Source organism: Dama dama, chromosome 10, assembly GCF_033118175.1.
Source record: "Dama dama isolate Ldn47 chromosome 10, ASM3311817v1, whole genome shotgun sequence".
Classification (NCBI taxonomy): Eukaryota; Metazoa; Chordata; class Mammalia; order Artiodactyla; family Cervidae; genus Dama; species Dama dama.
Genome location: NC_083690.1, coordinates 18,008,267 through 18,023,042, shown reverse-complemented (window position 1 = coordinate 18,023,042; position 14,776 = coordinate 18,008,267). Strand labels below are relative to the sequence as shown.

The following is a 14,776-nucleotide window of genomic DNA, read 5'->3' as shown; positions in this document are numbered from 1 at the left end:
GGTGGGAGTGTGTGACCTTCATAAAGATGATGTTCTAGTGTGCAGAGGTCAAGGTCAACATTTGGACCACCTGCATCAGTGTACCCTAGGAGGCTTGTTAGGAAATACACATTCCCCAGACCCCACTGCACCAGAATTTTGGGTGAGGAGTTTAAGAATGGGGAAATTAACAAGACAGCCCGTCCCCCACTCTTCTGTGCAGTCAGGTTTGAGAATGAATGTCCTAGTGTGTGATATGGCTCCCTCTCTTCCCTTTCTTGGCCATGAACAGAAAAGGACAATGGTTCAGGGTAAACGAAACATCTACTATAGCAATTAGTAATAATAAAGCGACTTGTTTGGGTGGTGTGTATATATTTTGGAAGTAAAAAGTAGTAATAGCATTTCTTGAGACCTTCCTCGGTGGCAGGCACTGTACTAAGGAATGAATAGATGGTGGCCTGTAGAATCCTCATCTCCAGGAAACAGTGACTCTTAGCATCCCATTCCCAGAGGAAGGAGTGGAGGTGCTCAGAAGGTGTGAAATCATACAGCTGCTAAGTAGCAGGTGGCATGACTTAGACCCAGGTACAACTGCCCCCAGAGGTGAGGACTTTAACCTCCAAGTTATCCCTTCCTCCTCCCTAACACACTCTTCCCTTCCAATTGTAAAACAGTAAGAGGCACTAGAGTTGCAGATTAAGCATATGCTATGGGGGAAAGAAGCCACTAGTTCTGAATTACGTGCTAGCGTTTCACATGCATTTTTCTCATTGGCCTCATCTCATACCTTCCCTGGGAGAGAAGCATTATACCCATTCTGCAGATGAGGAAAACTAAGGTTCCCTAGGGATTAAATGGCTTGCCTGAGGCCACACAGTTATTTTGTGGGTGAGGTTGGCCTCAAAGCTTTCAGACCATACTACCCCTGGTGAGGATTGGGGACGAAAGAGGTCTGACTCCTACGCAGGGTTCCTCGGAGGGTTACTCTGGGATATCAGCCCTGGGGCCGCCCTTCCTATTTCCAGACCAGCTGTTTAATTAGCCCAGAGACTTCTTATTTCCACGGTGTTCAGAAACACTGCCCAGGGTTGGTGCTAAACGGCATGCTCTGGAAGCTGTATAATTAAAACTGACTTGGGAGACGATGCTGTCAGCCCGTAGGGCAGAAATAGAAAGTCACCTAACCGGAATGTGGGTTGCCCGTATGGATGCCACGGACTGCTTTTGTTCTGGTGCTTTTGATTATAATAGGTATCCTGAGGTCTGTGGTTTGCAGAGCCACCTCTCACTGCCTTCTTAGGGATCATAAAAAGAAAATCATTATTGTGTGCCTGCCTCTGCCGTCCAGGGCTGGGTCTCTGAGGGAAGAAGGTGAGAGGCCAGGTTCTTTTTAGACCCTGTAGATAGAGATGAGCCCAGGAGTGCCACCAGGAGGTGACTGAAGCTTCATCTCCTGATCTTCAACTCTGTCCTTCTGTGTTAGGAGGGGCTAAACATGAGCCATTGACATCTCCTGCCCATTGGCATCTCCATCTGAGTGTTCCACTGCCATATCATTATGGGCATTTTTGGTTGTTGTTTTGTCTCCCAGAACCTTTCTTAGAGAACTGCTTCTCCTCCTCTCTGGGTCCTTGTGAGGTCATGCTGGCTCATGATACCCACATGTCTGGTCACCTGGCCCAGGCTGACTCAGACACAGCGCTGGATCCTCTGGACACGGTGCTTGGTCCAGAGGTAGGCATGTGACCTAAGCAGGACCAATTAGAGTTTTTCCCTATGATTGCGTACAAAGTCTCTCTTCCCTTTGGAGCATAAACTGTCAAAATATAAACTCAAGGCACTAGTGGCCATTTTTCTGCCATATGGATCAAACCTACTTCAGGGGGCAAAAAATCCAGTGTTCCGAGAGAACCTGTGAAGAGGTGAGATATGGAGAGAAAGTGATTTCATTGCAGCCCTAAATCCAGCCGTGACTGGGATTTGCCCTTGGCCTTCCAAGTTAATGAGCCCATAAGTTCTTTTTGGCTCAAGTTGAATTGAACTGGGTTTCTTTTAGGAACCCTAGACAATATATATCTGAGGTTCAACATATTCAAACACAAAACCTGAATTCCTCTCCCTGCAAACCTGCCCTCCTCCAGCCTCTCCTGCCTTCCACACCCTTATCATTGCTTATTCACTTTCAGCCACTGATACATTGCCATGACCTTGGTTTAGACTCCCACTGCTTCTTACCTGGTTTGCTGCATCAGTCTCTCTGCCTTCAGGCTTGTCTACTCCGTGCCCACAGACACAAACACACACACCCACACACACCCACTCATGCCAAAATCTTTCTCAGCCTCACTCTACTGATCTTCTACTGGGGAACTTACAAGGCTACCAGATATCTGGCCCCTCCTACTTGTTAAATCTCACCTGGCACCTCCCTCCCCTCACTTTAACCTTTAGTTACCCCTAGCTACCTGGAGTTGCCACTCTGACCTCTAAGCAGCCTCCAGGGGTTCTTAATCCTTTCTCTGCCAGGGACTTCCTGCCAGTCATTTGAAGCCTATAGACCCCACCTTGGAATAATGTCTTTTCAACATAGAGTAGGATATACAGGATTATAGTGAAATATACTGATATACATTTATCAAAATATTAAAACCAAATTTAAATTTAAATATGGTAATGTATGTGCTTCTTCAGGCTTCCCTGGTAGCTCAGCTGGTAAAGAAGCCACCTGCAATGCAGGAGACCCTGGTTTGATCCCCTGGAAAAGGGACAGGCTAGCCACTCCAGTATTCTTGGGCTTCCCTGGTGGCTCAGATGGTAAGGAATCTGCCTGCATTGCAGGAGACCTGGGTTCGATCCCCGGGTTGGGAAGATTCCCTGGAGGAGGGCATGGCAGACCACTCCAGTTTTCTTGCCTGGAGAATCCCATGGACAGAGGAGCCTGGAGGGCTGCAGTCCAGGGGGTCACAAAGAGTCAGACACAACTGAGCGACAAAGCACAGCTTCTTTATTAATGCATTAAACAGAAAGATCTAGCATGGAGGCCCAATAATGGGTGTAATTTTCAAACAGTAAAGAGTGTCAATGAAATGTCAAGTTATAAAAAAAAAAAAAAAAGAAAGAAATGTCAAGTTATTTGCAACAACTGTAATGTGATAGGAGTATACATGATTTGTGTTGGTGACAAAGTCCCAGGTAGGGCTTCCCTGGTAGCTTGGCTGGTAAAGAATCCGCCTGCAATTCAGGAAACCCCAGTTCGATTCCTGGGTTGTGAAGATCCGCTGAAGAAGGGATAGGCTACCTACTCCGATATTCTTGGGCTTCCCTTATGGCTCAGCTGGTAAAGAATCCACCTGCAATGTGGCAGACCTGGTTCAATCACTGGGTTGGGAAGATCCCCTGGAGAAGGGAAAGGCTACCAACTCCAGTATTCTGGCCTGGAAAATTCCATGGACTGGATAGTCCATGGGGTCGCAAAGAGTTGGGCATGACTGAGCGACTTTCACTTTAAAGTGACCATGAAGATTTAACTTTATGCCTTTCTATAAGTTTATGGACTCCCCCATCCCAATTAAGCACCTCTGAGGTCTAGAATAATCTCTCCATTTTCGGTTCTTTGGGATTCAGCTTAAGATCACCCTCAGATGGTAAAGAGTCTGCCTGCAATGCAGGAGACCCGGGTTCGATCCCTGGGTCAGAAAGATTCCCCTGGAGAAGGAAATGGCACCCACTCCAGTATTCTTGCCTGGAGAATTCCATGGACAGAGGAGCCTGGTGGGCTACAGTCCATGGGGTCACTAAGAGTTGGACATGATTGAGCGACTAACATTTCACACTTAAGGTCACCCCTCAAGAAGAATTCTCTGACTCTCACTACACTAGCTTGGGGCCTCTACTTGGTACCCTGACAGCCCCCTGGACCTCCCTTTATCACACCACAGGTCACATGCAATTCCACACATTTGTCCTGGCCTGGGGCTTCTATCCTGAGATCCGTGAAGGTGCCAGCTGCCTTGTCCAAACAGGCGCAGCCTTGGTCTGAGTCCAGGCTACATCTCAAAGCTGGACTGCGGACGCCCTGTAGGGCAGGGAGAGGCTCGCAGAGCTGGAGACCCTGAAGTGACTTCTAGCACTCCCCTGATGAATGACGCAGGACCCATTTCATGTTCCTTCTTTCATTGGAAGCAGGATGGTGCAGCCCTAAACGATTGGACCTTTCCAGTCAACCAGATCTGCAGTTTTCTCCTGTCTCCATCACTTTCTCCCTGTTTACTTTGGGTGACTCCCTTCCCCTCTAGGAACTTCAACTTCTTCACTTGAAAAATGGGGTGATGACAGTACCCACTTTGTAGGGCTCTGGTGTGGATTATACAAGAACATATGTGAATGAATTGGAGGCACCCACATTAGCTAATAATACCATCATGTATTTATTCAACAAGCATTTATTACGCACCCGTTGCCTGCCAGCTGCTTGATATACATGAGTTTTATTGATGTAATTCCAGGGGTATGTTCTCTTATCCCCATTTCAAATAAACTTCTTCATTGGAGGAGGGGTGTTTGATATTCTTAGACAGCTTTAAATTTTTACAGATTAAAGAATCAAACTAACCCTAAGGATTTCACCCCCCTCCCCCCCCAATATCCGCCAGTGGCTAGGAAAGGATTTGGGTTTAGGGAGTCTAGACTTGAATTCCAGCTTCTTGACGCTATACGTACAGCCCCTGGGAAACTTCACAGCTCTGCACCTCCTTTTTTTTCTCATCTAAAAGCGTGGAACAGTAACAGTACCCACCTCAAGCCTATCAGAGAATTAAATGATTGAATTTGTTGTGAAAGGTTTTAAAAGGTATAAAGCCCTGCCTGGCACACAGTCTCAAAAAGTTTAGCTAATCCTCACAGGAACACCTGGGAAACTCCTCCACTTCCCTCAAGTCCCCAGGGGGAGCACCCATCCCAGGAGGAACCCCTCTTCTGTGAAGCCCTTGCCCCACCAAGCATCACTTCCCATCACTGCAAAAGAAACATCGTGGATACACACCAAGTTTTGGGAGTGCAGACCACGTGGGTTCACATGCCAGTGCCAGCAGCTGCCAGCTGTCCTGTCTTGGTAGTGACTGTCCCTCTGTGCATCTCAATGTCCCCATCCGTAACCTGGGGAGAGCTGCTGTGCCCCCCTCAGCAAGCTAAGAGGAGTCAGGCACTCTGCTGCGCATCCTAGGTGGGTTCAGTGGTCAAGATTCCACCTGCAATGCAGGAGACACAAGAGACCTGGTTCGATCCCTGGGTCTGGAGGATCCCTTGGAGGAGGGAACGGCAGCCCACTCCAGTATTCTTGCCTGGAGAATCCCATGGACAGGGGACTGAGCATCCACACTCACTAGCACTCTGCCAGACATAGAGGAGTGAGCAAGGCAGTGGAGGACAAGACGAAATGCTTGAGCGAGATGCCTGCGAAATCATAAGCACTCGACATATGTTACATGCCATGTGCTACAAATGAAATATTATCATACTTAGAAATGTATATGTCTGCTCGATATTTACACGAAATATTTACACATATGTGTATTACACCTTTTGTTCATAACTTCCGCGTTCATTTCCTCATTTACTCCCACAAAAAAACAGTCCTGGAGGATAGGCAGGGCAGAGATTTTATGCTGTTTTTATTGATGAAAAGACAGTCGCTGCAAGGTTACATGGTTGGTAAACTGGTACCTGGCAACTGAAGATGTCTGGACATTTAAAAGAGAACCTGCGGAGGGCAATGTTCCACCTCAGGAGAGCCAGCCCCAGCTCTGTGGCCTTGGGGTGGGAGGACCGGTTTGGGGGAAGCCTCCAGGCCCAGGGCGCTCCAGCCACGCGGGCAGGCAAGCTGGCTGGTGGACACGCCCGGGGGCGCACGCTCGCTGGCGCGGAGCTTCCCGCGTGCTGAGACGCGCAGGACGCCGGGCGCGACGCTGGGTGGCGCTGCTGGGCCGCCCCGCGCCAGACCTGTTGCGCCCAGGGCGCAAGTCGAGCAGGTTTAGGGTAAAGGGGCGCTCCGGTCTCTCCGCGCGCCCCTGCCGTCCTCGCCAGTGCATCTCCCTCGGGGCGCCCAAGGCCCCATCTTAACTTGAGGCTTCCATTCGCTTGGCCTCTGCGTTCCTCACCGCAACAGTTCTAGGCGCGTCGGGTGGGGCGGGAATAAAGTTTTTCCATCCCGGTCTAGGAAAGGGCTGGATGGGGAGGACCCTCCCGGCTCCAGACTCTGCGGCGGGCTGGACCGTGCCTTTTCAGCTTCACGGCCGCCCCGGGGGCCCTGCTCTCGGTAGGTGCCAGCCCCGGTGCCGACCGGATGGGCTGACCCGCGCACCGCCCCCTCCCACCTCCTTGCCCGTCCCGGTCCCCTCCCCCGCCTCTGGCGCGCCCGGGCCCCAGCGTCTCCGGCCCCGCCTGCGCTGGGGTCGCTGCAGTCCCCGCGGCTGCCCCGGGCTCCCTCCCCAGGCGGCCCGGCCTTAATCCCGCCTGGGGAGCGCCTCGGGGGGAGCGCGGGACGGCGAGGGAGGCCGAGGCGGGGGCCCTGGGCGCCCGAGCTCTCCCAACCTGGGAGGCGGCCCCGACTCCCGGAGCCGGAACGCAGGGGAAGGCAAGGACGGGGCGGCCGGCGGAGGGGCGGGCGCCGCTCATCAGCCACGCCAGTCACGTCTGGGGCCACCCGGCTGCCTTTTTCTTCCTTTCCCCCTTTGCTTTCTCCCCTCTCTCCGGTTGGCGAGGGCAAAGTGGCCGTGGCGGCGCCATGCCCGGGCCGGAGTGAGTGCGCGCGGGCGAAAATGGCGTACATCCAGGTAGGGCTGAGGCCGGGGGGCCAGGTCCGCGATGTGGGGTGAGGGGGTGCCGCGCCCCCTCCGACTGTGAGCGCGCGGAAGGGAGGGCACACGGCTGGGCTGCCACAAACTTGCCTCGAGAAAAAGGGTGCCCGAGCGCAAGGCAACCTGTGCAGCAGCGGGGGTGCGCCCCAGGAGAAGAGGCTGGGGACCCCCCCACACCCTGGGATGAAGGGCCCCAAGTGGACTCCGCACGAGCGCCCTCGCCTCCTGGGGAAGGAATGGGGGTGGGGCGGACTTTTCTTCCCCCTCCCCCCACCCCGTCCCTCGGGCACCCCACCCCAGGGGAGGGGCCGCGGGGAGGGCGGCCCGGGGCGCGCCAGCCGCCCGGCCCGCCAGCCGCCGTTGCCTTGGTGACGACTCCGGCTAATTGGCCGGCGGAGCGAGCCGGAGGCAGCTGTTCCGGCCGGGAGGGACAAGGACATCGTCTCTCCCGGGCACTGGGTGCTGAGGGGTGGGGGACACCCCGGAGGCGCGCTGGTCGTGTTGGGGGGCAGCCGATTACTTTGGGCCATTGCCTTGGGAGTTGTGGGCCGCCCCCCCCCCCCCCCCCCGCTTCATCTTGGGGACACCCCGCAAGAATCCTTAGGCTGAAATAATTTCCAGGCACCTTTTCTTGGGGAGGGCATGCTTGACTAAGAGACCTGTCTCCTCAGTACGAGGGGGGAAGCGGCGACTGGGCAGCATCAAGGTCATGCGGTCAGACCCGTTGAGCTGCTTGCTTCTGGCACTGGCTCCGTTGCCCCTGGCAGTGATACCCACGGGGCTCCTACATTCAGGGTGCCTCTGGGCTGGCTTCTGCCCTCGCCCACCACTGGAGGGGCTTCTGGTCCCTCCTCCCCCTTTGGCTCACACACCCCCTCATCCTGTCCTTAGACTTTTCCACCTGCCAGGAACTCTGCCCTGCCATCTGCCCATAGCCGCCCCATCCCTCTCCTGGCTCAGATTCGCTCCATTGACTTCCCTTTCATGGAATCATTAGGTCATCTTTTCAAGTTCAATGAAGGTCACATTTACTGATCACCTACTGTGGGGATGTTGTTGGGGGGAGTAGCCACTGAACACATTCCCGGAACACTTGGGTGACATGTAATATGTGTGGGCACTGGGAACACAGCTGAGAAGGTGGCATGGTCCCTGCCCATTAGGGACCGCGCACTGAGGCATGAACCATGTTAGAACAGGCTTCTACAGTTCTTAATGACTGTCTTCGGCACCCAGTAATGAAGTGACTTGCCCAAGGCCACCCAGGGGCTAAGAGGTAGTGGTGAGGCCTACAGGGGGGTGGGATGGGGATTGGTGAGGGATTTGTTAAGCATCTGGTATGAGGATAGCCTGGTGATGTTGACTTTTCTTCTAGAACAAGGTGTTTAACTTTTTCTGTAAAGGCCTATATAGTAAATATTTGTTTTTCTTCGAGGGCTGAGGGGTCTGTGTCACACTTCACCTCTTGATTATGACACTACACAGAGACACCAGTAAAGGAATGGGCATGGCTATGTTTAAATAAAACTTTATTTGTGGACACTGAAACAGAATTTCATATACTTTGTACAAGTCAAGAAGTATTCATCTTGAAAGTTTTTTCAACCAATTAAAAATGTACAAACCCTTTCTAGCTGGAGGGCCACAGAAAAACAGGCTGCAGGCTGAATTTGGTCTTTGAGTCATAGCTTGCACCCCCTGTTCTAGAATATCTGGGCTTTCCTTCCTCCTCTTTTTTTTTTTTTTTTCTGGCTTGAATCAGTTCTCCTCCATTGGGTCAAACACTTGAGCCGGAGTCCCAAAGACTCAGCACGCTTGGGAGCCTCAGCGCATCTCCCCTTTCCTCTTCATCTTGCTTGGTTTCTCTGCCCCCTAACACTCACCTTGCACATGGGCCTTGTGAAAGCTGCATGGTTGTTCCTAGGTGGGACCCCTAAGGTAGCCTTGCCTCTGCTCATCATGGTTTAAGAAATGCTTCTCTTTTGATCACTATATACTCAGGAAATGCCTTCCTGTGAGCCTGGATCATTGTGAAAAAAGCACCCCTTTATCCCTGCACTTTACCATAAGCATGTTAAAGTACTTTCTCATGCAAGCCCCGTGAGGGCATAGCTGTTTGCTGCTTTCTTCGCCTCACCACTCTGTCGGCCAGGACAGTCCCCGGTGCCTGGAAGGATCCAATTGGACTTGACAAACAGCCTGGTTCTCATAAGCCACAGAAAGCATGCAGAATCTAGGCAGCACAGAGCCTTTCCGTAGTGCCCTAGCTTAGCCCTTTCATTAAAGGAAAGAGGACTGAGGCTCAGACTCCCAACTTGCCTGAGTCACGTGACTGGCCGCTGGCGAGGCCAGGACTAGGGCCTCTCTCGCCCCTTGTGATTGGTGTCCAAGACTTTTCCCCCCCCAATTAACTGCAGTAAATCCCTTATCACTTCAAGGCTTTTGAGTTTTTCATGAGCTATGTACTACCTGTGATGTTATTTACTTAATTTCTTTTCTATAAATGGGCTTGTGCTTTATTTTAACTTAAATATGAAAAGGAAACGTCATGTCACTACCATAATAGAAAACCAGGGTCACCTGGTAGAAACTGAAGGCAATAGGAAAAATACAGTGAGAATAATGCCACATTCTTGGATTCTAGCTAGCTAGTCTGTCTGCAAGGCTCTGAGCTGGGGTCTGCTGTCTGTTTAAAAAGGAAGGCAGGGGTGGGATTTGCAACTGTTAGAAAGATGTTACATACAGTGATACCAAATTAAGACCTTCTTCACCTTGCAAAAGAATTGAGAAAGTTGATTAGCTTTCTCCCTCTTGATTCAAAGTTCTGAGTTCCATGGGAGACTCCTTCTAACCTATCTGGTTTACTTGGCCTTTTGGAAAACTGTGAAGACCCTTCCCAGAAAGGGGGTGTGGGGAAGCTGTGCCTTGGGAACTGGTTAGAAGAGGCTGGGGTGGGGGTGGGGCTGAAGATGGAAGGGAGCCCCTCCCTTCTTCCCGGGGACTAGACTATGGCTTTCTTTTCCGCTCCCTCTATTTGTGGGTGGTCATATGAAGCTCCCCACCATTGGACCAGAATTGGAAGGTAGGGCCTCTGGGAGGGCGGGGGAGCCAAGTGACATCTATGCTGTGCCTGCTTGCAAGTTAGCTAATCATGTCCTTCTGGGTTGGCTTCATGGCTATTTCTGTATAGGAAGGTTTGCTCCTCTCCTGAAGTGTGGCTGCATTGGATAGCATGACTATCTATCCACCCGCTCTGATTCATAACAGCATACGGTGCAAATCAAATCGAAATGCTAAAGTTTCCCATTTATTCGGTGTTGGTTAGCCAGGAGGCTACCAGCAGCCCTGAAGGTAGCAGCACCTTGTTAGGAGGTCAGCTCCCTTCCCAGGATGGTAAGTGGAAAGAAGCAGGGCTTGGTTGTTTTTGTTTGTTTTTTTCTTTTTTTGAGTTGCAGGAATATTGCTAAACTGGTCTTGTCTCTCTCTCTGTCACCCCTTGCCCCCTGTGCCCCTTGGCTTCATGTGGATCTCTAAAAGGGCAGTTGGAACCTTTAAATGAGGTGAGTGAATTCGGTGATTTGTTTGGTCTGGCTTCTAATCAAGAAATGCTTGCTTTTCATTTTGGAGCCTTTTGTGGGGCTGTGGGGATGCTGAATATTAAACAACAACCAGATGTTGATAATAGCTCGGTTTCGATGCCATTCTAGGGAAGGGAGATCCCGGTGAAAAGATACTAGTTAATGAGACTAGGTTTCCCTTCCCACCCTCTACTTATTCCATTTGATTATCTCTGTTTACTTTAATGTCATGAAATTATCTTAAAAAAATATTTGTGCTTTGCTTTCAAGAAGACAGAGTAATAATCATTGTGTTTTGCGAACATATTGCATAGCCCTCATGATGTTGAATAAACCACCCACATGTCAGGAAAGACGTTCACATACAAAGGAAAATACCTGCAAACGTTTTGCTTGCTATTAACGGCTCGAGCCGGTTGGTGTTTGCCATCTTTGTACCTGCAGTTGGTAAATAGGAATGGAAAACATTTTGTTCTAAGAGATCAGCCGTGGAGACAGACCTCCTGGATGTCGTTATTTCTCATCAGGGATCGGCTGCTTGTAATTGTGGGTGTTCTTCCTCTTCTTCCTCCCCTTTCCATCTCTCCTCTGCCCACCTCCCCCCGTGGGCTCAGGGTCTCCTTTCTAGAATCTCCGACCTCCTGCTCTGCAGATGGACTTGCCGGCATTGCTGTCAGAAGTGCTATGAGTCCAGCTGTTGCCAGTCGAGTGAGGATGAAGTTGAGATTCTGGGACCTTTTCCTGCCCAGACTCCACCCTGGCTGTAAGTAAACCTGCTTTCAACTTCCTGGAAAGCCACCTTAAGACCTTTCTTTCCTCTGTTTCTGTGAGGGGTCTGGGACAACTTAGGGGTATGGAGAGGGGAAAGGCTGAGTTTCCATTGACCTCTTAGTCGCTGATGAGATGCACTCTGTATCTCGTTGCGTTTGGCAAGCTGGTGAGACCAGCTGGGGGTGGGGCTTCAGTGCTGCTGGTTTTCACAACCGGCCTTCTGAGATACGAACTGTGTGATGCTAAGCATGTGGGCGCTTTTAATCCTGTTGAGTGTCGTTCCAAGTGGAAAAAGAGATCTGTGAGCATCTCTATTCTTCAAGGGATATCCAGATCCTAAAGGTTTTCCATCCAAGTCAGTATGATGAACCATCCTAGTGCCTGGCCCATGCTAGACACTCAGTGAGTATTTAGTGTGGATGACATGAACACGCAAGTGCCTCTTTGCTGATCTGAGCAAGAACTTCAGAAACAGGGAAGCAGAACACACCTCCAGGCTCCATCGTGTCCTCCAACGCTGTTTATGCTCTTTCTGGCATCTTTCGTTTTATTTCCAATTCGTTCTCCTCCCGCGCCTGCATACAACATCTCCATCTGCCAGTCGCTCAGATATTTTGGGAATGCAGTTTTGAAGCTTTTCAGCCACGTGTCTGGGCCACCTCTCTGTGGCTGGGAGAAGAGCGTGGCCAGAGAGTCTGGGTTGAATCTAGAGGGCCAGGGCGTGGGAATTGTCCAGTGCAGCTTCCCATGATGTAGAGAAGGACGCCCAGGGAGGTAGGAAGACAGTGTGAGGGCCCACAGCTGGAGCCTCAGTGGGGATCCTGTGCTGGCTCAGATAAACCCTTGGGCTAAGATTCCAGAAGCCTCTGGTACCCCATTTTTCCTTGGGGGTCATGCCTCAATCCTCTGATTGTTTTTTGAGAAGCAAGTATCAAATATTTTCATAGCAGAATGGCTCTGGGTCACAATCTGTGAGTTCAAATCCTACTTCTAATTTTTTCCGGTTCTGTGACCTCAGGCAAGTTGCTTGATCTCTCTGTGCCTTGATTTCCCATCTGTCAAATGGGGATGATAAAAAGAATAGTATTTATCTTATAGAGTTGTGATGATTGCATGAATTAGTTTATGGAAAAATACCTTGTTGGCAGTCATAAACATAAGTGATTCTTTTTACCCTATTTTGGTCTGGGTTTCCTCATCTGTAAAGTAGGGGAAGTAATAGAACTTATTTTATAAGGTTACTATTAATAATAGTGACATATGCATGTAACATGCTTAGCATAGTAGTAAGTATTCATTTCTATCATTATTAGTTATTGAGAGATTCTTTAAATTGATGTAAAGACTATGTGGAGGAACCTTCCCTGACTCACAGATTGTAGCCTGAACCCTGCAGTTGCGCATAGAGTTGAGATGTTTGGTGAAACCAGCTCATTAATGATGGGATTGTTCCCATTTTCTAGTGATGGAGGTTGGCTCAGCCCATCTGATGTCTTTAAAGCCATGCTCAGAAGAATTCCAGTTCTGTGATGGCATGGCTATTACCTGTTTTTTTTTTTCATTCCAAAAAATAGTTATCAACCAGCTGATTAACCTGAAGGCAGAAATTGAGTCCTGAAAGTGTCAATTATGCTGTTGAAAAGTTAAGCTTGGTTTTTTTGTTAAGTTATTTTTTGTCAAGTTATTTCTTGAGGTTGCCCTATGTAGCAGGCACTGTGGGAGGCACAAGACTAGATGGAGTCCTGTTCCCATGCTCAGGGGATTTAATATCTGGTATAGAAGATAAGGGCTTCCCTGGTAGCTCAGCTGGTAAAGAATCCTCCTGCAATGCAGGAGATCCCAGTTCGATTCCTGGGTCAGGAAGATCTGCTGGAGAAGGGATAGGTTACCCACTCCAGTATTCTTGGACTTCCCTTGTGGCTCAGCTGGTAAAGAATCCACATGCAGTGTGGGAGACCTGGGTTGGATCCCTGGGTTGGGAAGATCCCCTGGAGAAGGGAAAGGCTACCCACTCCAGTATGCTGGCCTGGAGAATTCCACAGACTGTACAGTCCATGGGATCACAAAGAGGCAGACACAACAGAGTGACTTTCACTTTCTTTCACTTCACTATAGGAGATAAAGCAGGTAAATAAATTAGTTGTGTATTCACATCCTACACATACATATGACAGTTCTGCATAGAATTTTGTTATGGAAAAAGTCTGGGAAAATGGCTTCAGGCATAACTGGATCCAGGGGCTCAAATGATGTCATGGGTGTGCGTGTATGTGCTCGCTCTCTTTCTTTCTGTTTCTTCTGTATTGGCCTCATTCTTAAGCCTTCTCTTTTCTTTGCGTTATGTTTGACAGCAGCAAAATATCAGGAAAGGCTCTCATTGCTCTGGTTTGGGTCACATGCCAATCACTTGATCCAGTCACTTGCCTGGAGGAAAAAGTGCTGGGATAATGTCTGGGTTTCCTGACCTGAAACCAGGGAAAGGGTTATTCCACCTGAAACACATGAACTAAGCTAGTCGAACAGGAGTTGGCAGACTTCTCCTATAAAGGGCCAGAGAGTAAATATTTTAGCCTCATGGACTAGTTTTTATTGCAGCCACTCACTTCCATCCTTGTAGTGTGAAAGCAACCATAGGCAATTCACTAGTGAATGGGCGTGGCTATGCTCCAATAACACTTCTACAAAATCAGGCAGTGGGCCTCAAGTTTGCTGACCTGGGTAATCAACAATTTGGATGTTGCGACTGGATCCAGGGTAGACAAACACCACAAGTGGGACACTGCGTCTTGGAAGAGTTGGGGGAATCAGAAAATGAGCCTGCAAGTTCAGGTTGTGTGGGATCTCAAATGCCAGATTAAGGAACTTGGATTTTCTTCTGAACCAGAGGAGACCCCTGATGGACATTGAAAATCACAGCCTGTTTGCCTCAGATGTTGAGTGTTAGAGATGTATGGCCATGAAGCTGGAGGACAGTTGCGTTTTGCTCAGGTCGCTGACCCTTTGTGCAAGCAGGGGGTTCTTTCTGGGATGGCATTCTCAGGGAAGACACTTGTTTTGGTTATGCTACAAGCAAAGAAGTGAGCTGGAAACTTCCAGCAGCCAACTCACCACATAGCTTCAGGGGGCGCCCTTCACATGGTGGTCATTATGAACAAGACCACCTAGACTTGTGCAGTGTACCGTCTGAACAGCTGTACATGACCTGTGTGCTTCCCAAGATGACCCAGGTCTTCCTTGAATCTTAGATTGTGCTGAGGACATTTTTGATAGTCAACATCATACCAAATGTTAAGAGAAATCTGTAAAGAGGAGGCAGGTTAAATCCTCCAGAAAGAGAATTTACAGCTTGTGCTTTGCCCAGATTTATTTACCAAGCGGGCAGCTGCATGTTATCAAACAGGCAGGGAGCAGAAATGTCAAGTGTACAAGCTTTGCAGTACCATTCCTACTGTGCCGTTTGAGCCAGGAGCCACAGAATGGGCCTCTCTGTGGGGTGGCTTGTGGCAGATGAGCTGGGTCTTTGCCTGTGTGATCGGAGGGGACACACCATTAATCGTCACATATGCTTTTGTCATGTGGGTCTGTCTCGCA

At 49.9% G+C, this 14,776-nt stretch overlaps 1 protein-coding gene across 1 annotated transcript in view; it reads left to right on the top strand.

The window, feature by feature from the left end:
• Window positions 1-6,580: 6,580 nt before the first annotated feature.
• The window catches only part of SYT17 (synaptotagmin 17), an 84,716-nt gene continuing 76,520 nt past the window's right edge, over window positions 6,581-14,776 (top strand). Inside the window, exons 1-3 of the mRNA XM_061153971.1 lie at window positions 6,581-6,812; window positions 10,379-10,396; window positions 11,029-11,177. Coding sequence (XP_061009954.1) covers window positions 6,798-6,812; window positions 10,379-10,396; window positions 11,029-11,177 — 182 coding nt within the window. The 5' untranslated portion in view covers window positions 6,581-6,797. The remainder of the gene's footprint in view (window positions 6,813-10,378; window positions 10,397-11,028; window positions 11,178-14,776) is intronic.